This window comes from Penicillium citrinum (genome assembly GCF_028827155.1).
Source record: "Penicillium citrinum strain IBT 23319 chromosome Unknown utg000005l:1.0-1900146.0:1.0-1900348.0, whole genome shotgun sequence".
Lineage (NCBI taxonomy): Eukaryota > Fungi > Ascomycota > Eurotiomycetes > Eurotiales > Aspergillaceae > Penicillium > Penicillium citrinum.
Genome location: NW_026622690.1, coordinates 384,118 through 405,830, shown reverse-complemented (window position 1 = coordinate 405,830; position 21,713 = coordinate 384,118). Strand labels below are relative to the sequence as shown.

Genomic DNA, 21,713 nt, shown 5'->3' with positions numbered 1-21,713 from the left:
ACTACAGTCCCAGTTCCAAGGTCCATCTTTGACTTAATACTATTCTTAAATATCAGTCAGTATAGGTAAGTATCGTCACTATATTATGATGTACACTGAGTGTTATGCGGAATGATCATTCAGATATTCAGTCTACTAGACCCGCGTGACACTCCTTAGTGTCTTCCAATGAGATATCCTCAACAACCCCAGTTCACATTCCAATCCAATCCCCCCCATGTGCATGGGAGTCACTCCGGATTGAAGTGCTGCCCAATTCGAGATGGCAATCCACTTCCCTGTTCTATACTACTCCCATCACAATTTACTAAGTTATGTAGATACAAAAGTGGTTGGATCCAAATCAAGTTCAACTAGAATTTCTCGCAATATAATTACACTCAACTCCCTCCTACTTCTGCATTTGATATATTGGTATATGAAAAAACAATTCCCGGGCATAAGCAGCCGCAGCCGCAGAGGCAAAACCGTGCCATCGATTATCTTGATGGGAGTCGCAATAATCAGATATACCTCTAATAACGAGACAAGGAAAGCTATTTGATGCACCAGCAGCTTCTCTTTCGAAGCAAAGTGCCCCATATTGCTTCCCTATTTGATCCCGCTCTTCGCCATTTATCACAGGAAATTCCCCAGAAGCAATCGTTCCCCTATGGACTAAGATGTCGGGAATGTCGCTGACAGAATTTTTGGGAATCCGTTGCCTCATATCACAGTCATAAACACTCTCCACGCAAGATATGCTTTCTTGGCCATGATGATACATGGTTGGGGAGAGAACGTCTTTATCGGCTCCAGGATATCTGTAGCGATGTAGTCTGGGATCATTTGTATCAATGCGTTGGATATTTTCGATCAATGGATCTTGTCGTTTACGCGCTCGGTGGGCTGCGAGAGACTGCGCAGCTAACAAGAGAACTGGTGGCGGTGGTGGCAGAAACCCATAACGAAGGAATCCTCCAACCTCGGATTTTCCACGTTCATATTGTACAGTGCCAGAGTACTGGCCAACGGGCTTACTGACCACGATATGGCCGAGTCGAATCATTCCCTGTTCAGTTCGAACAGGGACTCCGCCTCCAATACCAACTAAGAGATTGAGTCGAATATTTGGGAAAGTGATGCGCATCCGAGCAGTGACAATGGCTGCTTCAGAATTTCCGGGTCGTTGGAGACCGACCACAATGATATTGTGGCCAGCAATACTACCAAAGTGATAGACGTTAGGATCTGCTGGGGATTGAGGTAGTTTGCCGTGCTTTTCGTCCAACATCTCCAGTGCTGCTATGAGATCGACTTCAAGTGGAGAGATCCATCCGATTGTATAGTCATAGTGTGTGAGACGTTTTCGCTTGGTATTTGTTCTGGTTCCTTTTTGCCAAAATCTGAGACCACTGGTGCCCATTTTCAAATATAAAAAGAACTAGAGACCAGGAAACTTTGAGCACGAGTTGAAAGGTTGATAGTCAAATCGATAGCTTATTAGTGAAAGATTTTATTTCTACTTCAGACCCCAGAAATCCTCGACAGGGTTAAATAGGTTGCTGGTTGTCCAATTTTCTATAATTAGGAAATATTTGAAGGAGGTTGAGCGTTTCGGGTGAACTTCAAAGTTCATCCTCTTCGCGGCTCTTACTAGCCTGCATTAGCGTCGGCGCTTCCACGACCCACCATTTCGTAGAGGTAAATCAAATCCACTGATTATTCCCGACGTACTATGTATAGCATTAGGATGTGTTTGACTGGCGTTTATTTCGCGCTGTGAAATCGCTCTGCTGGTCCTAGAATGATGGCTTGTCCTGGTTCTTCCGGTTTAGTGGGGGACTCTACGTTCAATGTCCGAAGCAGAAGTATGTCCGCACACTTCTATTTTAAGGAGGGGGTCTTTTGCTATTCGGACTAGACTTTATTTGAAAAAACATGAATATATTCTCTTTTTTTTAAATGGCATATTGGATTACTAGCATGAATAATTGAATCAATGTACTTTGAACTTGTACCACGAAGATCAATCCAATCCAAAGTTATCTCTATGAATACTACTTGGAAGATATCCGCGGTCCGGACTTAGGGACTCTAATAGTAGTAAGTTTCTGACAGTGTACCATATTAAAGCATCAGAATTGAAGACTGTCAGGTACCAGTCCACAAAATGGGTACCTTCATGTTCAACGCCGGCATGTCATAGTTCAAATTTCTATATCAAAGCCCGGAGAAGGATATCATTTGCAACGCTGCAACCAAATAGTCAAAAGGCAATAAATACTATTAAATTGGACTTATACCATCTATTTCATACTAGCGATAGTGTGGCCTCCTTAAGATACCCGTCGACAATGTGCTAAAAGAATCCCTGAAATCGTCCATGTATGGTTTAACTTTTCCCCAGATGGACCATTTGAACATGAGCTTTATATCTATCTTTCCTATTGAGCCCCTTTCCGCAATACTCACATTTGAACTTGTTAGGTGATACATGGATGGATGATATATGACGCATTAAGGTAGCTTCGCTTTTAAAGTGACCTTCGTAAGAGCAACCTTGCCATCCGCAACTGTATCTGGATTTATATGGCTGGCTTTATCAAGATTAGCGATGGGAGACCGTTGAGAGGCTCGAATAATGACTGACCAATGTTCCAACTGCCGGCTATTGCTCAGATGAGCCGGGCTCATAGACTGGGTGGCACTTTCGCCAGGTTTCTCTGACTGCTGTCTTGGTTCGATCGCTGATGATTGCTCGCGAGGCCTCGATTGGTTGTATATAGCCTCTGGGCCATTTAACAATTCGAAAGAGAGTGAATCATGGGGGGTTTCTACTTGTTGTGCCTTCGTATTGGATGACTGGAACACCGATGTGTTTGGCCTTGACATTCCGTAAGGTGTAGAGACCTTAGGATATGAAATCGGGGTCGACAAGATTGTGTTCACATCGTGGTTGTATAGCTGTTGTGATAGGGCAGAATCTTGATAGATATTTCCAGGATTGAACTTAAACGGAGATCCCCAACATGGATAATCAAGCTCCTGGTAATTGTAAGGTGTGTTGGAAAAGCAGTCTGGCATAATGACAACGGAATAGGTCAAACAAGAATTGTTGAATTCGGTTATCGAGTTTGGATGTTTGAATAAGATCTCCTAGAAATATTACCAATAAATTGATGGAATAACAAACTTGAATGTTCATGAAGATCTTTGAAGCCATGCCGACATCGACTTTTATAGTTGACCATAAACTGTTTAGGGGGCCCCATGACGGTACATGGACCCTGGCTGCCAACCGACAAGCCTGAAAGATTACGGTAACGCCTGCCCGTTATCGATATCGATTTATGGGGCGTGGACGAGCTTTTGGCCCCCATAGGACGGCATAAGTACGCCTATTGGTAGGTTTGGAGGACAGCAAGCCCGAAACTTACGGGCTTTTTATTGAATATTACATGCAGTGATCCTCTGGAAATATTGCCAAAATTCGTCCGCCGGGGTGCCGTTTCGTGCCGTTTCTTCCGTGTAGTTCTCAACGTGCATTAGCACCAGGATTAGTCATTTACAGGATTCAAAAACATTGCTGAGTGTTTATGCATATAGAGGCAATCGTAAGAACTAAAAGTATACTCTTTGCATTTGTGATAAAAAGCAAGATCACGATCTGAACTTGAACTGCGAGAGGATCCGATATCATATCGGGCAGAGGGTGTATCTCTTGCGTTTGTAGTATGCACCTATGGTATGTACCAAGTCCGACGAAGATCAGTGATTCTCTGCTGATATAGAGCACGATGTGTATTATTACGAAGTACACCACTCTCGATTCACTCAATTATACCCCCTACCACGAGTTCCGAGGCCGAATGAACCTATCTGGAGCGTGAAATCTCAATATCAGGATTCGTGGAGTGTTCCTGTTCTTACCCCAGTAGAGATACAAGGTCTATAATGCATAAGATGTATGAACAAAAGGCAAAGATGGGTCAATAGTAAGTTGTCCCATTGATGTCAAATGTGAAATACAGTACTATTAACCCGCACAGTGTCTAGTGTATTCGGCATGATGGGTAGAATATCAAACTTGACTTCATGATACGACTGAGATTGAACTCAGTCAGAACAAAAGTTCATCTATTATCTTCACTTTTATCAAAATAAAAGCTAGACATGTTTCACGCTCTTAACAAACCACCTCTATCACTATAAGGGTATCAAAAAACAAACTCAATTCACAACACGACTCTTCTTCTTCCCCTTATTATCACCAGAACTAGGCGGAGAATTACTCTTATCCGAAGCTTTCCCAGGTGTATCAACTCGAACCTGCGGCGTCGATACTCGTCCAGGCACAGGCGTATTTGCAGTTACCGGCAAAGTACCCGGCTTCGATGTATTCTTATTCCCACGTTCATTATCACCTGCGTTCCTAGACAGGATAAATGAGCCAGGTTCACCCTGTAGAGGATTCTCGTCCATGAATTCGTCCCCGTAGCGAGTGTATAGATTGAATGCTTCGGCTAGACTGCGGGTATCTTGGTAACTGGAATTGGTATTTGATATACCCAGTCCTGATCTGGTAGATGGTGCTTCTGTGCTGGATTGCGTTTGGGAGGCGAGTTCCGGCATGGGCGTGTTCTCTTTGCTCTGTTGAGAGGCTTGTTGGCCTGGTTCGGTGGTACGGGCTGTTGGTGGTAGATATGTGTGTCCATGTGATGGGGTGAAATTGGGTAAGGTCGAAGCGGTTTTCATGAGGCGGGTCAGAGAAGTGACGGCGGATAACTATGAGAAGAAATTGGGTGTTAGCGTGTTGTTGTGGCCTTATGTCTAGATTTGACGGGGGCGAAGGACGTACAATTCGGTTCCCAACTACACTTGCAACAGAAGGTGCCATATAAATGCAATCACCAACGACGAAATATGTTGACATCACGGTAACTTCGTCGTCCATTCCATTGCGCTTCCGCCGATTCTGCTTCCGAATTACCCATATATTAGACGGTTCATGGGCAAAGCGTCCGTCGGGTTGCGCTGCGGCTTGTATCGGGTCATATGACACGATGAATTCGAGACCAGACATTGTCTTTAACCTATCTTCGAATGCCTCACGCGTCTCCACGAAATGGCGGAAAGCTTCGTTGTAATTTGCTTGAATAGCGAGGGAAGCATTATTCGAGGTTGGGTCAAAGAAAGGTGATTCGGCGAAGTAGAACAAGACTTTTAGAATAAGAGCAACATGTTATTAGGATGTTTGGAGACCAATTGCGACTGCGCGTAGCACTTACTGTTGTTGGAGTGCAGGTAACCACCCATCATCTGGACGTGCGGGGGAGAGCGCCAGAGGATCTCCTCCATTGAGGCATCTTGGCCTGCCATGAGAAGCTTGAAACTATCGCGTCGGTTTTGATCTCGAGCTAGCCTTGGGTGTTGCTTCGAGCTTGGACTAGAAATGGGATGTTGAGCGAAGTTTTGAGGTTGAAATAAAGAAGGGCGGAGAGTTGAAGCGGAGAAAAAGCGGTTTAGACTGTTTGCGCATGGCCGATGCCGAGTTTAAAGCTACGACAATCAGAAGTCGATATATTTATTTCCCTCTGATTTCAATTAACGATAGTAACATCTACTTAGAATTTATTGAATAGTACCTGAGCAATTATTATATTATAGAAGTGTCTACTAGAAGAAGGTATACTAATTTTCCTACTTGATGGCTGTCTAGTATAAGGATACCGCGGACTCCGACTAGTATAAGTGTCACCGAAAAGCTATCCTTCACTCCTCTACTTCAGTACTAAGACTTCCAAGAACAGATCTATGTTAGTTGCTATTGACAAATATGTTTGTTCTAGTACGTGATATATGTCTATAAGGAAAAACCCCAACTCCAACGCTATATGTTGAATGAATCTCACCAGCCCACTCATAGATCCGGGTGTTGAATGCGCATTGAGAGTGCTCCGTGATCCTGTGAAAGGCGACAAAGATGTAAAATGAGTAAAATAAAAAAGCGAGAATATAGCGACATCAATCGCAACCACCAGGTCAGACAGTGTGCGAAGGCCGGAAGACATTTTGCACAGTGCGCAGTTTGGTCAGCATTTCCTGCCACTCGCCTTCAGCAGTACTCAGAGTAGTGACAGCACCACCGGCACCAATCCTCCATACCTGTCGACCAGTATCTTCTGTCGAGCTGCAGGTAAAAGCAGTACGAATCAATACTGAGAAGCTTCCACCACCGCCTAGGTCAAGGTAACCCATGACACCGGAGTAGATTCCGCGCTTCCGCGCCTCAATAGCTTGAAGGTGCTTGCAAGAGCGTTCTTTAGGGGCCCCTGTCATAGAACCAGGAGGCAGACATCGCTGAAGAGCCGTGAGACCATGGACGGCCATGTTTGAGGTTTTGAGTTGAGGCATGTGTCGGACAGAGCATCCTAGTTCTTTAGGATTGACTTTGCCCTTAACATGGGTAATCATCTGATAGACTCGGCCGTGATCCTCAACCTCGAGTAACTTCTCAACGTGAACGCCACCAGAACCACAGATACCGTATAGATCATGGCGAATGAGATCAGCAATCATCAGGTTCTCGGCCATTTCTTTCGTAGATCCCAGGATGGCCTTGGCCTTCTCTAATGTCATCTCGGGTGATTTCCTCACGGTACCTTTCATTGGCTTCATTTCAAGCATAGAAGCGCGATCCCAATTGAGGAAACATTCCGGACTGCTGCTGACAATCTTTGTGTTTCCTAGGTCACCAAAGGCACTGAATGCAGCTGGGTTGTACTTTCGCAACTTCTTGTACAATTTCCATGGAAATTCAAGTCGATCAGTCTGTCGAGATGGCGTGGGAAGTGAAATCAATGTTTCGCCTGTAAGACATAGCTCATATGACTCGCCGGCTTCGAGCTGTGCCTGACAAGCTACGATTTTCTGCTTATATGTTTCTTCTTCTGGGTTCAGATGGATACCCTCGCAAAGAATGGGGTCCAGAAAAGCGGCATCGTCTTCTATATCATTCTGCGTACCATGAGCACTCTCTTGTAAGAGCTGTAAGGTTTGATCAAGCCAGCCGGCAGGTAGATCATCGGACTTGATTATCGATTGAATGACAATATCACCGGTTTCATTATCAATGACGATACTTCGTTCACACCAAAGCAGGCTAACATCCGGAGGACCCTCCGGGGATTTTTCAGTGTCGGGATTAGGAGTGGGTGTTTGTGATGGTGAATCATGGGCGTGAGAATGTGGTAGACAAGCCAGGCCAAGCTCGTAAGAGAAGTAACCAAGAAAGCCGCCCCAGAAGGGAATCTGTGAACTTCCAGAGTCAACTTTCTTCGATTCCATCAAATAACGCAAGGCATCCCATAACTGATCCACAGAAGCGCTTTTCTCGATAACTTGCTTCTCGCCATGCAGTTGATACATCTTGATCATCCTTGTGTCGATATAGTATTCGAACCTCCAAGCCCCGTCACTTGGGACCGAGATAATGCTATATCGGCCGTTGGATTGGAATAACACTGTTGGAGAGCCAGGGGCATTAAACATGTCACTGATCGCCTCAGTACTGAGCGTACCTCGAGCAGAGACACGATGCGAGGAGCATGCAGAGGTGGCAGAGCTCCATTTCATCATGTCATAGGCAATGCTCGGAAATGATGTGGTATCTTCATGGGGAGTTATAATTGCTGTCGGCAGCGGGCCATGTCCACCACGACCAGAGATTTTGTTGTATTTCAGAGCCATTTGCCACCAATTTCTTAATAACATCCCACAAGCTTCTCTCTCTGACTTGCACGATTCGGGATGAAATTGAACGCCCCAGAATGGCTTTTCACGATGTCGAACAGCCATTGGGATCAGATGCTTTGAAGTGTTATTATCCTCGAGGGCCAATGAAGCCAAAAACTCCAATTCTTTGACGGGCAACTGTTGCGATTGAACCTTCTCCCCAAGATCGGCATAGAGAGAATGATAAAGTGTCACTTCAAGCGAAAGGATATTTTCAAATATATCCTTCGCTTCAGTTGTGATGTGTCGAACTTGACCATGTAACGGGTAAGGTAGCCTTTCGATAGGAATGCCATAATGCAGACATAAACTTTGAAAGCCAAGACAGATACCGAAAACAGGGAGTAAGTCTGTCTCTTGAAGATTCCAGATATCTTTCATGATTCCAACGTCTTCTGAAATATTGGGATTTCCAGGTCCAGGACCGAGAACTATAGCTTCGTAATGGCGCAAAAATTCACGCATACTTCCATTCGGCCAGGTCGAGTCAATTGTCATCACAGTAACTTTGACATCGAGTGTTTCCTCAAGTAATGCAACGACATTGTAAGAGAACGAGTCATATGCGTCAACATATAAGATACTCTTGGAATGAGACGATAGTTTTTCGGGCTTATGAGATGAGCATGCCGTACCACCATTCCAGTTGTTATCCGTGCCAAGCAAAGGCGCCATGGTGAGATAAAAAGCACTCCTCCAAGGAAAAAAAAAAAGTAAACGAGAATGCCCACAGCTCACACTGTAGATGCGAAGAAACTAATTTTGATCCTCAGAGAATGGATATGTACCTGGATGTCCGTAACCACCCGGTGACTAATTTTGCTGAAGTCAGATATAGCCCAAACGGGGCTCCGGTGGCACCAGTTCAAAGATTTCCCCTCTAACAACGGACGAGCCTCTTTCCGCGGGAAAAGAGCACGGAAATTAAAAGCTCATTGTATGTAGTTGAAACTGTTGTATGTTATGTACGAAAGAGGGAGAGCGTTCAACAATGCGATTGTGAAGGAGAAAAACGAGGTTGCAAGGAAGAAAAATTAAGGTTGGCGAGGTCAAAAGCGGGTACTGCCGGAATGAGTTCGGGTGGCGACGCATATTCATTTTTAGTTGGTACGTCCATACTAATACATGTAGTATGCTATATTCATATCTACAACATACAATGCACTTATAGCAATAAGCATTGATTCATCACGCTTCAATATTATGTACAAAAAATCAAGGGTTCATGGCGTAGGCGTAGTAGCAGCCACAGTATTGAGACTGGCAAGTTTGGTGGCCACCTTGGGGAAGTACTGAGCCACGAAACTCTCTGTGTAGTAACTGTGTGCTGAGCTATGATCGCCCACAAGGTTATGCGCTAATTCATGGCACAATATCACCCACCAGTAGACAATTGCATCGGTACGATTAGCATTTGATCCCTGGAGTAAGGGTTGTTCATGCAATTGTTGAAAGTAGAAATAATTGCAGAAGATGCTACCCGCTCTGTTGAACGCGATCGTCTTGCCGCCAGGGTCATAGAAGATGCTTAGACTGTCCGCACGCATCGAGAAGATTGAACCGCAATCTAGAATGATCGAGGCAAAAATGTTGATTCCAGCACGATTATTCGCCAAGAAAGCAGATCGATCGGTGATGGTTCTAACGAACAAAACATTGACGCCGCTGGGGAGAGTGGCAACAAACTCTAAATCATGACTTGGTCGTTCATCACAATAGGATTTGCTTTCTGAGATTTGATTCGTCTCCGGTCGGCTGAAAACATCCGATGATCCATGAGGGCGACATGCCTGCACAGCAGAGAGGAGCTGTCTGTTCAGTTGATGCGGGGAACTGACACTGACAGGCTGCTCTGGGCGGGGCGGTTGGGACTCCGTCGGAGTATATGGTGGTGGCGGAGGAGGAGGAGTTGAAGACTCAGGGAGCAAGGACTGAGACTGTTCGATTTGGCCTGCGTTCGAGCCAGAGCGATTTCCGTCTAAGCCAAACCGTTTCGTCAAGTTCGCAAAAAGACCTCGAGGAGCTCGGTCTGGCATGGGAGGTTCAGTCGGGGTAATTTGGGTCTCTGCCGCTGGTTGCTTGCTATTAGGCGATTCAGGGAAGACGCCGGGCATTGCATTCTGTGATCTGGGTTGGGTTTCTTCTCGTGGTTCTTCTTTGGCTCGTTGAGCCTGAGCTGCCTCCCATTCCGCTTCTCTCTCCTGCAGAACACGTCTCTCTTCCTCCAGCTGTTTTTGTCGTTTGTCTTCGGCCATCCTTGCCTCTTGAGCCTTTTGTCGAAGGATACGCTCCACATTGTATCCTCTGGCACGAAGCTCCAAGAGATCCGTCTTCAGCAACATTTCGAGCGTCAGAGTTGAGTGGAGTTTCGGACGCTTCAGGATGAGATGGACCAGAGATTGGCTAATCTCGTACAGGTCATATTTCCCCGGGTAGATGCATAAACCCCAGTTGCTGGATAGACGTGCAACAATGGCGTTTCGCTTTTGTGTATGAGACACGCGTCGACCTTTGAGAGATCTGGTAAGAGAAATGGAGTTGACTACTTGCACTGAAAAACTGTTCTCAAGCCATCGAGATCCATGTTGGATCGTATCCGCGGGTTGATCATGCAGAAAGAGCCGAGTACGTTCCAATATAATCTTGTGGAGTTTGACTCCCAGACTCTGGTCCACTGCCACTCCACCAAATCGCGCCTGCTCTTCGACAATCGTGCTCAAAGGAATAGCGCCGAGTGCAACATAGAAATTCTCCAGTGTTTCCTCTTGCGGTGCGGCCTGAATATGCTCCTTGAAGAGATTGAAGCTTTGAAAATCGTCGACAACGACAATTTCTCTCGCCGATGAAAGACTCCATTCCCTAATGTCCAAATCATCCTCAGGGTCCAGAAGATCTTTTTCGGCTTTGCCACCTTGTTTTTGAGGGGGGATGTCTCGGCTTGCAAGGAGAAATCTCGCCCTCTTCATCTCGCTGAAAAGCTCTTTATCCTTCTTAAGAACGGGGAGATGCTCAGCGAGGGTCCTCAGAAGCATCAGATACTTCTCAGAGCTCTGGAACGCAGAAGACACGCGGGCGGGTTCTTTCACAAGCATTCTTGCAATCTCAGTCTTGGTAGGCTCCCTTCGTGATCCGACAGCCATGAGGAAAAGATTAGCTTCTTGTCCAAAGTCTACAAAGTCAAAAATGTCCTTGTAGTCTTCGCCTTCACCAAGATAGCAAGATCTTGGTGCAACGAGTCGGGTCCGGGGCCCCTTCTCGGAGTAATCCTTTATGGCAATAGGAATGATAGGGGCATTTCCAACACGCTCTATGTCCTGCGAGTGGAGGTCAGATACTCTGCCTGCTAGATACTTGAAGATGACCCTTGCATCTTTCTGGCTGGCTGGAGGCTTTCGGACGAGTATTTGAAGACATTCTGACATAGGGGGATGGGGCTTGACACCCAACTTGAGAGCATGGGGATGAAGACGTTTCTGAAGGATTGAGAAGCCAAATAGTGATGCCCCATCATCCGTGAAGCATTTCTTGGGTGTGCTCAGACTTTCAGATCCCTCAACTGGAAGGAATGGAACTGTCACTGCGCCAATATCAAATGCATCGTAGCCATTTGTATGGTATTCAGTAATGAAGTAAGCCAATGCCTTATCTTTGCGAGGAGAGTTCTTCTCTTGATCACTCAGAATCATTAAACGAATTAGCTCAGAACCAGATGGGTGAGTCTTCAAGCCCATCATTGAGAGAAATCGACCTTCGTTGCTGTTGCTGTTGTATACCCCGGCCATTCGATGATTGGAAGACCCAAAGCTCGCAGCGAATCTTTAGGTTCATAAAGCTCAGATATCTTGTAACGAGACCCAGGAGTAGCCTTGGCATCTTTCTTGCTCTCAGCGGTGCAGATGCTGGTGCTTTTGAGCCTTTGAATGTCATTTGCGGGGATGTCTTCACGGACGGATGTGAGATAGCGAATTAAGTCCACGTGGTTCCACTTGCGTGCTGGGGCACTCTTAGCATCGCCAGACTCGGTGTTATTGATGAGTCGATCGAAGATGACGCCAAGCTCAACTGTTTTGCGAACGCCTAAGGAGACCAGAACTTTCTCTTTAACCCCGTTGAGACCGTGGACAACTGGAAGATCATCAAATAGGCGCACAGACGCAAAATATGTCTGGCCAGGCTGCTTCATCCCGAGTTTGGTCGGAATTACAGTCTGGCTTTGGAGAGCGTTGACAACAGTCTGTTTGCCTGACGGGCTAAGGGTCTCCCATGATTTTGACAGAACTGGCAGAATCTGGCCAGCGAAAGAAGGGTTTTGTGTGATATCTTGATCTGCGCCGAGAATGGCACGGTCTCCGGCCTTATTGACAAGCCAAAGCAACCATGGCACTATATGCATCTCGACCCATCCCAATCCTTCAAGTTCCTGCTTACTTAATGCCTTTGTGTATTGGAAGGGCATCACCAATGATGGGACTGGCATGTCGGTCGGAATACGCTGCGGATTCAAAAAGCTAGTGATGTCGGCAAAGATAATCAAACGCGTTGACTGCCCTTCCTTGTCCTCGTCGTTGGCAACTGCAACGCGGAGGAGGCTCTGAACCGACTGCTTATCAAGCTGACCAGAAACGGTTTTGCGGCCGAGCCATGTCAAGAACTCGACGATTTGACTTGACCGCAGAGTGCTAGACTCCAATTCACGTTTAATATCTGATACGGTGATCTCTGTTACCAGGCCAAAAGAAGTCAATCTCTCGACAAACTCCTTCGAGTTATTAACAAATTCATCTGGCAAGGCTGGAATGGAGTCCATGAAGCTGAGATCTTTTGGGGCAATTCGAGTTTGATGACTTGGAATAACACCACAAGTCGACAGAATCTCGATGGAAGCGTTCTTGTTACACATCCAGAATGCATCTTCAATAGTTTGTCCCAAGACGGAGGAGGGAGTCGATTCGCGGAAGACAAACTGGTTCGCAGTGTGTATAGCTTCAGGAAGCACGTCAACTATATCCTCCTTTCGGATCTTCGAGCGAGATGGTGGGAGCTTGGCTGCAATTTTAGATTTGATCGTCGACATTTCTGCTGACCAAGCAATGCGACAAACAACACCAACTGCTCGTAACATCTCAAGATTCCATTTACTGATATAGCGAGTGTTTAAATCGATACTTTCTCGCTCAACAGTCGGGATAACAGATGGCGCAGATACATGGGCATTGAGACCGGTAGTTTGTTGGGTAGGAAATCCAATAAAGATCCTCCCCGATTTCGTTGGCAAGATGGATGCAAGAATTTCGGACTGCGAGGCAGATGCCCCTGTCGCAATATTAGCATCATAGGAAGGCGTCAATATGGCGATAGTGGCCCTTTTCGGTGGAGGTTTGCGCGTGGCTCTTTCAAGCTCTTTGCTCAATGAAGAACTAATTGAAGGCTGGATCGACGCTGTATTAATATGCAAGAAAACAGTTGCAGTCACCATAGTAGTCATGTTGCTTGGTTCCTCTGGACGCTCTGCCTGCTGAGCATTGGTTGCTTTTTCTGGTGCACCTTGCCCGGTAAACTTCGAGAAGAAACTGCGAAGTGAGCTTGTTGTATCGCGAAGATTGTCAAGGCGAAACAAGCTTGCGTTTGGATTCCACTCCACGATCCTCATCCATGCTGCATCCACTTGAGCAATTTCTTGAGTGATCCCGGTGATCTTCATCAGACCGTCCGCGGTCCGCGTCTCGATATCTCTTGGAATGGGTACATTGACGCCCGGTGCGGTCTTTTTCGATAGTCTTAATAGACTCCAGTCGTCCAGTAGTAGCTCTATCTCTTCCAAAGCGACAAATGTCAAACTGCTTGACAAGAACTGGCAAAGTTGCATCAAGGACGGTATTGGAGAAGAGTCATTTCGGTAATCCAGCACGAATGTTGTATCCTTGTTAGGGGTCTCTCCTAGATCTAATCTCCGAGTATATAGGCCATTCCCTTTCCAGTAGAATGCCATAGCCTGGTTACCTGAGGATACGAATGGCTCCTCGCAGTCATCAAAGACACTGTAAAATCCGACACCGAAAGCACCAATCTTAGTTTCGTCTGGGTTGCCGTCCGCAATGCGTTTTAACCGTGCCCAGTCCTTATCACTAAATGGCAGGCCATTGTTCGATATGAGTAGACGGCGGAGGGTATGGTTGGAGATAGTATGTTTAAGAAGTGCGGTAGGGTCGGCTGATGATGGTGAGGGCACTGTTGTCGACGGTAAAGTCTCAAATTTGATAGTCACTTTAGATGCGGAGGCATCAGCTGCGTTTTGAATCATCTCTCGTAGAACAGTCCTGGACCCCGCAATCAGCATTCAACTTCTACACCTTCCGAATAAGCCGGCTGAGACATACCATTTCCCGGAATACCGAGCAAGAACTTTCGAGATCAATCCTCTGGTGTCGACTGTCACGGCTTCTTCATCCGCCCCCGATCCCATGGTCCGCGCCTTCAGCGCGTTGAAATCTACATTCATAGCCATCTTGAAGTCTATAAATGTGATATAAGTCTAGAAGTAAATTTTAAGGACTTCGCAAATAAATTTTCGAGGTCGTGTCTCGGGTGGTAGTGTATATTATAGGTCGTTAAGCTATTGCATTATGCGGGCATAAACAAACAGCTTTCGTTAAGCGAGATAAACAAAATGCGGCAAGAAAAGACCGACAGATCGAGTAAAATATAGCGACTGGGAGTCCGACGCCACAACCGAAGAATGTCCAACAAAAAAAGCGATAGAAACAAAGTGCTCGAATGGTCGAAATGACACTTCGCGGCGTCGGGGCCTGCGGAGAGATTCTTATCGATAAGTTGGCTTAGATCAGCTGCTGAGTCATGATGTTATTGAAGGTCCACCGACAGCCTCAGGAGCCCGCGAGAAGTGGGATTTACTGGCCAAGCTCAAGTCACCCATTGATTTTAATATCCAGACGTTCACTGAAGCTGTTCTGTTGAGGCAGAATCCTCCCCTTTGTCTGGGTCCCTCTCTGCCGCGTGTCTCTTCGACATTGGCACCTCTTCTATCGCTGTGGATGCGGGCCTGATATCGCAAACCACCTCCCCGGTGTCCCTCAGACAACAAGATGGGGGTCGACCCCTTGTCTCCAATCGCGCCGGCGCGCCTGCGAGCCTTGCTTCTTCCAATTGGAAAAATCAAGCGCTCTCGGTTTCTGAGCTTTGCTGGCAGACTTCAAGCTGAGAATGTGGTTCGGTTAGGGGATATCAGTCCCGATTCAAGACCAAACAGAAGTAGGCCCATGACAATTGGAGACATGCCAGGGGATATACCATGAGCTGATATAGACTGACATTTAAATCTAACAGATATGTTCTCTCCACTTGCGTTCCCAACCGGCATGGTTCTTTACGACCTAACTTTTGCGGTTCCCCCCACATCACACCTTGAGCTATTCCCATTCGATGTATACCGAGAGCCGTTGGTCGTAATTGCCATCGCGGATGGTAAAGAGCTCCCACAGTCTTCTGAAACGATCCAGAAGCATCCAACGCCTGAAGGTCTAGATATATTGCTGGAGGAGCTTGATGCGGTGAAGGAAAGGAACCCACGGGCTTTGGTGAACCAGCTCTTGGTATTCGATCATGACGGAGTTAATAAGCTCACAAATGGACCGGAGAATGTGCTCTGGGTTCCTCGTCCTGAGGACTCTAAAGCAACTACTATGAAAACTGTCTTGTGTGATATTACATCGGTGTTGCTTGGCGAGCTTGATGAATTTGCAAAGACAATCCAAGCTATCCCAACAATCGAGTCCCCCAAGGCTTCCTCCTGGGGACCACACCGGAACCCTGAACTACGTCCTCGGGCAGTAGATCGATTAATGAGTCGGATGACCTTGCCTACGCAGTTACCATCGAGCCCTAACGGAGGACCACCGGAAACCCCATTGAGCTCGAATGCTAGCTCGCCAGCGCCGAGCGATCATGAGACTCCCACAACTTTCGATGAAATTACGCGGTCTATTCATTTATCGCGTACTAATTCCGGGGGGGAAGCCCTTCAATATCTTCACCCAAGGAGCATAGTCGGGATCGGATGTCTGTCAGCGGGGTGAGCGCCACCGATAGGACGAAAAATAGAATTAAGGGCCGTGCCGGTGTTGTTGTCGGTACTCTTTTCCTGCAGGCAGGAAGATGGCCTGATGCTCTTAAAGAACTCTCCGAGGCGGCGAACAACGCTCGGGCAGGAAGTGATTATGTCTGGCATGGCAAAGCACTTGAATCGATTCTTCTTTGTCTTCTCATGATGGGCTGGGCAGGTATGGATTTCCAGGTATGTGTTTTGCTCCGCATTCGTCCGTAGTAATGTCAAAGGTATTCGTATTCACCAGCGACCAGATTCCCTCCGTGCTTTACCCCGCTGCCGAAAAAACGGCCAAGGCAATCAGAGACTCTATCAGCGCTCCTACGGCCGGTAACCGGATAGTTTCTCTTCAGAATCTAGCCAACCTATTGCCGGACCTTTCGAATACCATTGTGAATCTATACAACCGCGCCGCCCACATAACTGATGAGCCTCTTCCTCAGCTTGTCTTCTCAGAAACGGTCATACGACTGTCCAGGCTTCTGGTGTCTGCACGTATTCGAGATGGCTCACTCGATGACAATGCATTGAAGCATATTGTCATGAATGAGCCCCTCGTTCCCTTGCTCCAACCAGAGCTGCCACGCGGGACTGTTGTGCTCCGGAAGACTGATATTGCCAACTTCCTTTTCCGCGCTCTCCCGCTTTCTCCAGGCGCAGAACTGCCAGCTACTGATTATGTTCCCATCATAGTTGGCGTTGTTTCTGTCCTGAACACTCTCGATCTGCCGCGGAAAAAGGCCTTCGTGATGCGCGAACTGCTTTCTGTCATGATACCTACCCTTGTACAAGCACGGAAGATTGGTGCTGCGGAAGTTGGCATTCATCCTGCCGCAGGGCTAGCGTCTTTGGGCGACGCTGTTTTCGATGTGAACGCTCTGGATGTTGGCCCAGGGAATATGGAATCGAGTGTTCGTCTACTTCTCGCTACCATAGGTGAAACATATGGTGTTCAGCCGTCCGCATTCTATGAGTGGGAGAAACGTCTCAGTCAGTCATCTACTCCCGGGGACTACGATTCGGTTGCTGCAATTGCCGAACGGTCATTCCGACATGGTGCTTTAGATCGATACGGAGATCTCAATCTCAAGATCGACGTTCTGAAGGCGTGCATTAACTGCTGCGAAGCACTTCCTGACTTTGACGGCGTCTTGCGATTCACTGTTGAGCTTATGCAAACCATCCGAGGAGATTTGATGCTCGCAGAAAATTATCATGTGCCCCCGTATCTGCCTCGAGATGAGCAAATTCGATTGTTGAATAATATCAAGCGAACCGTCGGGGCAGCTAACCGGCTGGGAGCTTCAAATATGGCTGCAGAATACTGGGATGACTTCCTCGTCCGTGATGTCCAGCTACTTGCGTTGCCGGCTCCTAGACGACCTGTACGCAGGTCTAAATCTGAGCTACAGGCTGTGACCACTAGCTCTGACAAGTCCAAGAAGGACCCATTCCTATACAATCCCTTTGCCAAGCCAAACAGCAAAGCTCTCGAGACGCTTGCTGTGATGGACGAACCTGCCTCTTTCCGCGTCACTCTCCAAAATCCTTACGAATTCGAGATTGAAATCGAACATTTAAGGCTTGAAGGCGAAGGCGTATCATTTGAGGCTGTGTCGGAAAATATAGTTCTCCCTCCTCTCTGTCTGCAAGAAGTCATTGTACTGGGGACTGCACACGAGGAAGGCATTCTCAGTATCTCAAACTGCGTTATCAAGGTGAGGAATTGCCGGATGCGCAAGTTCCCGATCTTCAAGACCTTCTGGAAGCCTGACCCAGAACTCAAATTCAAGAAGACTGGACTGGCTGCAAAGAAACCTCTCAATGAGCGTCCAACATCCTGGAGCTCGACGACATCAAAAGATGGGAAGGTTCTTGCAAAGAAAGGTCCTGAAACGGAGACATGCCAGGTCAAGGTCATTGGCAAACAACCATCCTTGTTAATCGAATCCATGTCACTCTCCCAGTCTGCAATGATGGTCTTGGAGGGCGAGATTAGATCGTTTACTATCACACTTCAGAACACTTCTTCTTGTCCGGTCGACTTTGTTCTGTTCACGTTTCAAGATTCAACAACCAGACAGTTGCAATCAGCACTAAGGAACAAAGATCTTCTCCCGGTAGAAATCTACGAGTTGGAGCTTAAACTGGCTACACAACCAGCCCTGCGATGGCGTCGTGAAGATTCCGACACGAACGATTGTTCGATCCCACCGAAACAAAAAGCCACTTTCACCGTGGACGTTCTGGGCAAACCAGGCTTACAAGAAACGACCGTTCAAATCGATTACTCCTGTCTCGGAACGAAGCAAAGTGATCTACCTGAAGTATTCTATACAAGACAGTTGTTCGTACCTTTGACGGTGACAGTAAATGCAAGCGTCGAGGTTGCTCGCTGTGATGTCTTACCATTCAGCGGTGATTTTGCCTGGCGAAACAATATAAATGCACCAGTCAGTCCTGACAAAGAGCCCAACTCGCCACTTTCTACGACCGACAACGACCCCTTCTCCCAAGTCCTAGCTCGCCTTGGAAATGGAGCCTATGGTCCAGATCATTGTGTTGTGTTATTAGATCTGCGAAACGCCTGGCCAAGTCCTCTATCTGTATGGCTACGTGTCGACGAACATTCCATATCCGGAGAAGGCGATCAAAACGGCCAGTACTCTGTTGATGGAGAACTTCAACCCGGTCAAACATCTCGATTCGTCCTTGTCCTACCACGCGTCTACCTTGACAACCCTTACGCAACAATCCCAGTAGTCAACACAGGAACTCGACGACAATTCGTCGTCAGTGCCAATAAACTGACTTTCGAAGCAGAGGGGGCATCCAGAGAAGCGTTTTGGTTCCGCGAAGAATTACTCAAGAGGATAATCGGTGGCTGGAGCGAACCTGCTACTGGCCGTAAGGGATCAATTGATCTTCGCAATATCAGATTGAATGCCCGCATGGTTGAAGCAATGCGTTTAGAAGATGTGGAAATGACATTCTCCCTAACATCTCCATTAACAACAACCTCAAACGCAGTCGTTCAAAATGGTCGCTCCCGTTTCCGCGTTAACACAGACGACCTCTTAACCCTCAACATCACAGTACGCAATCGTTCCTCGAGACCCATTCACCCTCTTCTCCGTCTCCAACCTAGTCTCCGCCACCAACCAAATAATGTCGCCTTGGATCTAACCCGTCGTCTCGCCTGGACTGGTATGTTACAACAGGCTTTACCAGTCTTGCAAAGCGGAGAGTCTACAAAAGCTTCTATCGGCGTGACGGTGCTTTGTAGAGGTGAATATGAATTTGGTGCTAGTGTTGAGGAAGCTCGACTTTTGCGATCATTTGGTGAGAGTAATAAGGATGATCTTGATCCCAATGATGATAGTATCAAAGATACATTTGGTGCGGATGTTGTGAGACGAAGACGTATGTGGCATGCGAAGGAAGCTTGTGTCATCCATGCTCGTGATTAATTCATCCTCTATGTCACCTTATGATCATGCCTCTATCTTTTGTTTCATGGTACCAATATCTTGACTGATGTCTTGTTCAAGACCATTGATGAGTTATCGAGCAGGGCTGTAGTATACTTTTTTTTTCTACATAGTGTTAGCGTGGGTACATACATCCCTGGGATAAAAATCATTCAATATTGAAAGACTATACTATTAGCTGCTATATACCTCTAAAATTATTCAGCTTAGTACATATTAATCTACTGTCTACCCTCCACGGTATTTCGATAAAAGTATACAAGTGCACTTCATGATTCCATTTTCGTAGATATCGACATCAACACAGCATTTATCGACCAAGTTCCCGTCGCAGCCGTCCCGCAGCTGTCGTGGGAGCAGGCTCAGGCCAACTACCAACGGCATCATTAACTTCTTCAAGGAAAGTCGTACTATTGTGAATGCTCGTTCCACCAAGGACAACACGTACACCTGGTGAACTGGCATTGACCTGAGCCACCATCTTAGACTCCTCGTAGGTAACACCGCCAATCATGAAAATGATGATATCCTGCGGTTTGTCTCGGGTGTGGCCACTGCCTTCCAGGAAAGGATATTGTAACTCCTTCAGACGTCCCTTGATAAGGTTCTGAAGAGTAACTTCCAGTCGTGGTGAGTGTTGCGTATATACGTTTTCGACGCCCTTAAGACCTTTGAAGCGATCCCTTGCTCCGGAGAAGAACGAGGTGGATTCGAAAAGATCGGTGAAACCTCCGGCAACGGGTGGTGCTTGGAGGGAATGGTGATAGGCGAGAAGATTAGGGATGATATTGACTCTATTCGCGGGGACATTGCCTGCTGTCACCAACAAATCAAGTAAGACCGGTAAGGAGTTGTTGGGCTGTTTCTCATAACGGAGTGCGTAAAGGGCGACTAAACGCAGTTTGTTCTCTGCGGGAACATTTGGCATTGTAATAATTCGTTGTAGTGACTGAGGCCTGTTAAGACTTGTGGTATTAAGAAGAAAGGAGAGCGTTTGATGGACATACCTTGAGATCATTGGAGTGGTTTTCATTACAAGCCAAGCTTTGCTCCAACTCACTCACATCAAGCAGATTATCTTCTCCGACTCGTCTACTCAGTTCACCTACCAAGGTGACATGTTTGCTGACATTTCCGGAAAGCTTGCGGAATTCAGGATAATCCTCCACGAATCGCTTCATATCGGCAATTGATTCGATATTCATATTGGTCTGTGTCTTGACCTGGTATTGTTCCACATACTCTTTAATATTTTGGCCCAAATCGCCGAAGTTCTGGTACATGTTCTTCTTGAAGAACGGGTCTTGATCTTGGGCGAGGACAATCTCTTTGAGTTCCGGTCGAATCTCAGGGACATCCTGAAGGTCGACACGACCGTTGTTGATTCCGAGCAATTCATGTACCATTGCTTGGTACGTCCATTGGGTGAGCAGTGGTGTGATAGGGTCATCGCGACGATCGAGGATCAACAAGATAGGAGGGGTATCCGTCCGGCGGAAATTAAACAGTTGTTCTTCCTGTGTCAGGTGATATCGAACTTCAGTTGCCAGTTTTCGAGCTAAGAGACTATTCTTTTCGTATCGGATTAATGGGTTCTTCTTCAGCGAAAGGAGAAGAGCTAGAACACCCTCGGTTGTCCTTTGTAAGGAATCGGGATTCCACAGGTCTGGCGATTGACTCCATAGACGCGAAAGAGGAAAACCGAGGTTCAAAGAACAAAGATCAGGATTGACCACGAGAAAGTCGGCGAATTGTTCCTGGACGCATTGCACAACCTCATGACTATCCGCCTCAGCAAGTCGCTCGAGGGATGATTTGCGGATGATATTACTCATATAGATATAATATTCGCCGTATTTAGGTTCACGAAGCTCGTCAATGAGCAGTTGGATGGATCCAGGGGATGGTCGCACGAAAACCAAGCAGCGGAGATGTCGCATCTTCTCACGCGCGGTGTTATCTAGGCGGTCGATGAGGTACACTTCATGATTCAGGAGTGCGGACTGGGTAATGGCGGTCGAAACAATCGGTACCTACACCCACAAAGAGTCAGTGAATCCATCTTCATATTCAAATTGGTTAAGCGCATATCCCACTGTCTCACTATCGAGTAACAGGATCTTCATCTTAGAAGAAGACCCCGTGGCCGACTCGCCGGCCGTCACCATCTTGGAGATGTAACCCGAGACGGCCGCGACGACGTCCATGGTGAAACAGAGCGCCTCAGCGCAAACACACACAAGTAAAGAGGAAGAAGTAATAAGTGAATAGAGAACAAATCGGTGTGTGTGGTTGTTTCAATGTTCAATGTGCAATTCGGAGGT

At 46.9% G+C, this 21,713-nt stretch overlaps 7 protein-coding genes across 7 annotated transcripts; 1 reads left to right on the top strand and 6 right to left on the bottom strand.

The window, feature by feature from the left end:
• Window positions 1–391: 391 nt before the first annotated feature.
• On the bottom strand, window positions 392–1,405 carry N7469_005970 (5'-methylthioadenosine/S-adenosylhomocysteine nucleosidase family protein; the record flags this gene model as incomplete). Its single annotated transcript, XM_056644889.1, has 1 exon — window positions 392–1,405. One exon carries the CDS (start codon window positions 1,403–1,405, stop codon window positions 392–394), a length of 1,014 nt encoding a protein of 337 aa, XP_056500127.1.
• Window positions 1,406–2,499: 1,094 nt separating this feature from the next.
• N7469_005969 (uncharacterized protein) lies at window positions 2,500–3,066 on the bottom strand (the record flags this gene model as incomplete). The annotated part of the gene is made up of 1 exon (XM_056644888.1): window positions 2,500–3,066. One exon carries the CDS (start codon window positions 3,064–3,066, stop codon window positions 2,500–2,502), a length of 567 nt encoding a protein of 188 aa, XP_056500126.1.
• A 1,146-nt stretch (window positions 3,067–4,212) lies between these two features.
• Window positions 4,213–5,361, bottom strand: med6 (mediator complex subunit MED6; the record flags this gene model as incomplete). The annotated part of the gene is made up of 3 exons (XM_056644887.1): window positions 4,213–4,767; window positions 4,841–5,202; window positions 5,271–5,361. The coding sequence occupies 3 exons, from the start codon at window positions 5,359–5,361 to the stop codon at window positions 4,213–4,215; spliced, it is 1,008 nt and encodes a 335-aa protein (XP_056500125.1).
• Window positions 5,362–6,024: 663 nt separating this feature from the next.
• pabA (aminodeoxychorismate synthase pabA) lies at window positions 6,025–8,451 on the bottom strand (the record flags this gene model as incomplete). The annotated part of the gene is made up of 1 exon (XM_056644886.1): window positions 6,025–8,451. One exon carries the CDS (start codon window positions 8,449–8,451, stop codon window positions 6,025–6,027), a length of 2,427 nt encoding a protein of 808 aa, XP_056500124.1.
• Window positions 8,452–8,999: 548 nt separating this feature from the next.
• Window positions 9,000–14,281, bottom strand: N7469_005966 (histidine kinase-like ATPase domain-containing protein; the record flags this gene model as incomplete). Its single annotated transcript, XM_056644885.1, has 3 exons — window positions 9,000–11,451; window positions 11,550–14,093; window positions 14,154–14,281. The coding sequence occupies 3 exons, from the start codon at window positions 14,279–14,281 to the stop codon at window positions 9,000–9,002; spliced, it is 5,124 nt and encodes a 1,707-aa protein (XP_056500123.1).
• Window positions 14,282–14,879: 598 nt separating this feature from the next.
• N7469_005965 (TRAPPII-specific subunit TRS120) lies at window positions 14,880–19,368 on the top strand (the record flags this gene model as incomplete). The annotated part of the gene is made up of 4 exons (XM_056644884.1): window positions 14,880–15,045; window positions 15,121–15,772; window positions 15,811–16,087; window positions 16,153–19,368. 4 exons carry the CDS (start codon window positions 14,880–14,882, stop codon window positions 19,366–19,368), a joined length of 4,311 nt encoding a protein of 1,436 aa, XP_056500122.1.
• A 331-nt stretch (window positions 19,369–19,699) lies between these two features.
• On the bottom strand, window positions 19,700–21,596 carry N7469_005964 (Sec1 family protein; the record flags this gene model as incomplete). Its single annotated transcript, XM_056644883.1, has 3 exons — window positions 19,700–20,338; window positions 20,397–21,422; window positions 21,486–21,596. The coding sequence occupies 3 exons, from the start codon at window positions 21,594–21,596 to the stop codon at window positions 19,700–19,702; spliced, it is 1,776 nt and encodes a 591-aa protein (XP_056500121.1).
• Between the last annotated feature and the right edge of the window lie 117 nt (window positions 21,597–21,713).